The sequence below is a fragment of the Myotis davidii genome, unplaced genomic scaffold (genome assembly GCF_000327345.1).
Source record: "Myotis davidii unplaced genomic scaffold, ASM32734v1 scaffold118, whole genome shotgun sequence".
Lineage (NCBI taxonomy): Eukaryota > Metazoa > Chordata > Mammalia > Chiroptera > Vespertilionidae > Myotis > Myotis davidii.
Genome location: NW_006290441.1, coordinates 3,674,139 through 3,677,246, shown reverse-complemented (window position 1 = coordinate 3,677,246; position 3,108 = coordinate 3,674,139). Strand labels below are relative to the sequence as shown.

The window sequence follows — 3,108 nt, the reverse complement described above, 5'->3', positions numbered from 1 at the left end:
CTGATACTGAAGAGTTCTTACTTGTGCTGTGTGATTCACACACATATTTTCAGGATCCCACATTCACTACTAACCCTAAAATCTCCATTTTGACACACCTTTCCTTCTGTGAAACGTAGGCCTGCTTAGTTCACAAGCAATTTTGTAATACCTAAAATCTCCATTTTGACACACCTTTCCTTCTCTGAAACCTAAGGCCTTCTGGGAAGCTACCAGCAGCCTGCTTAGTTCACAAGCAATTTTGTAATCGAAGAAAACACGATAATTTCAAGTGAAACATCAGAAGTGCTTTATTCAAAGTAATGTCCATCGCTAGCTACACATTTCCCCCATCTTTCAGGTAATTTCTGTATTCAGTCCCAATAGAACGTTTCAGATGGGAAAAAAACAAGAACCATATAATTTTACTCATATGTGGGATATAAAACAAAAAGCAACAAATGAACAAACAAAAAACTCATCGACACAGATAACAGTATGGTGGTTACCAAGGGGGAAGGGAGATGAGGGGAGGTAGAAGAGAGTAAAAGGGGCCAGAATATACAGTGATAGATGGAGGCTTGACTTTTGGTGATGAACACACAATGCAATGTATAGATGATGTATTATAGTACACTTATATTATCTTATTAACCAATGTCACCCCAATAAATTTAATACAATTTTTAAAAGAAGCATACATTTGACAAGATTGAAACAACCTTTAAAAAAGTAACCTTCCTATTCTTGTTCATCAAATTATGTTGATCATTATATCCCACATGAGTGAGATCATGTGACATTTATCTTTCTCCGACTGGCTTATTTTGCTTAGCATAAAGGTCTCCAGTTCCATCCATGTTGTTGCAAATGGTAATGATCAATCTAGAAACAAATGGTAGGGGAGGTGTGGTTAGAGAGCAACCAAAGGACTTGTATGCATGTATATTAGCATAACCAATGGACATAGACACTGGGGTGGTGGGGGCTTGCCCGAGGTGGGAATGGCTGCGGGGTGGGAGGGGAGGTCACTTGGGGAAAAAGGAGACATATGTAAAACGTTAGACAATTAATTAATTAATTAATTAATTAATTAAAGTTTTTAAAAAAAGTAACCTTCCTTCTTCATCTAGAAAGGAGCCACATCATACAAATTAGCCCCAAGTAGAGTTTCTTTTGGGGACTCCTTAATGTATTTTGTCGAATAGATTCCTGAAAAGAAAGAACTAGTAGCTAAATAGAGCTTTTAGGTATCTTCTGAGTTGGCTTGAAGAGGCTCACTGGTGGACGTACTGTGGGAGGAATTCTGCTGGTCACACTCAGGTCACAGGGCACCAGAAGCTTTATAACTACTAGAATCACCATTCAAAGAGCATAAAACTTATTTGAAAATATTTATAATTATAGATGCCACAAATGGTGGGTGAAGTAAAGATAAAGCAATTATTTTTTCCTGGATGCTCTGGTCTTAGTGAATGCACATTTATTCTTTACTTTGAAAATTTTCTTGAGAATGACACAATGAAATTTGAGTCTAGAATACTATGAAACTTAGTACATTATCCATTCATCTGCAAAAGAGGTCTTCATTATACAGTGTGTATTATTTAAATCAGACTACTTTAGTACCACCAATATGTTCTACCAATTTTCTCATGGCCTCTTTAACCTCCTTGTTCCTCAGACTGTAGATAAGGGGGTTCAACATTGGGATCACCACCGTGTAGAACACAGACACCACTTTGTTTTGTTCAGTTGAGTAGCTGGACTTGGGCATCACATAAATGAATGCAATGGTCCCATAGAAGAGAGTGACTGCTGTGAGATGGGAGGTGCAGGTGGAGAAGCCTTGGTGGCTCTGCTGGGTGGAGTGGATCTTCAGGATTGAGAAAAGGATATAGACATAAGACAGAACAATGATAAACACAGTGACCACAATGATGGAGCTGGAAGAAATGGCTGGAATTATTTCAGAAGTAAAATCATGAGAAGAGGAAAGCTTCAGAAGTTGTAAATAGTCACAGAAAAAGTGATTGATTTTATTTGGTCCACAGAAGGATAGACTTAATAAACAGCCAGTAAATGTCCAAGCATTCATATATCCACCTAGGTCGCAAATCCCTACTAAGAGAATACAGATTCTGAGGGACATGTGGGTGGAGTAGAGCAGTGGAGAGCAGATGGCCACATAGTGGTCATAGGCCATGACAGCCAGCAGAAAGCACTCAGCTATCCCAAATGTGACTGTAGAACGGAGTTGGGCTATACAACCAGCAACACAGATAGAGGTTTCTTCCCTGAGGAAGTCCATGAGCATAACAGGTGTGACTAATGAGGAGTAACCAATGTCTACGAAGGCCAAATGGCAGAGGAAAAGATACATTGGGGCATGAAGTTGTGGGCAGCTTCTGATTATCATGATTATGCTGACATTGCCCATTAAGGTGACAATGTAGATTCCTAAAAACACAATAAATAAAATGACACAAATTGTAGTATCCTCTGTTAACCCCAAAATAATGAACTCTGTCACAGTTGTATAGTTTTCAGTCCCCATCTATACTGGAAATGGTGCCCACTGAAAGCAACCTGAGGAAGTCCATGAGCATAACAGGTGTGACTGATGAGAAGTAACCAATGTCTACGAAGGCTAAATGGCAGAAGAAAAGATACATTGGGGCATGAAGTTGTGGGCTGCTTCTGATTATCATGATTATGCTGGCATTGCCCATTAAGGTGACAATGTAGATTCCTAGAAACACAATAAATAAAACGACACAAATGGTAATATCCTCTGTTAACCCCAAAATAATGAACTCTGTCACAGTTGTATAGTTTTCAGTCCCCATCTATACTGGAAATGGTGCCCACTGAAAGCAAGTCCTCGGGTTACGTCAGAGATCTGTTCCTACAGAGCGACGTAAAGATTTTCGCCGTAAATCAGAACTCACCTACATAAGCACCTACATCACTCACATGGAGCACATACACAGCAGTAATGAAGTGAAACAGTAAAATTAAAATAAAGATAACAATTTCTGACCTTTGTGGTAAATAAATAATAAAAAACATAAAGCACATATGTACATACGTTGTAATGACAGAACTTTTTTTTATATAAATAAACTG

At 38.6% G+C, this 3,108-nt stretch overlaps 1 protein-coding gene across 1 annotated transcript; it reads right to left on the bottom strand.

The window, feature by feature from the left end:
• Positions 1–1,601: 1,601 nt before the first annotated feature.
• On the bottom strand, positions 1,602–2,536 carry LOC102761683 (olfactory receptor 5P3). Its single transcript, XM_006763514.2, is given in 2 exon segments — positions 1,602–1,621; positions 1,624–2,536. Coding segments are annotated over 2 exon segments (933 nt in total).
• Positions 2,537–3,108: the final 572 nt, after the last annotated feature.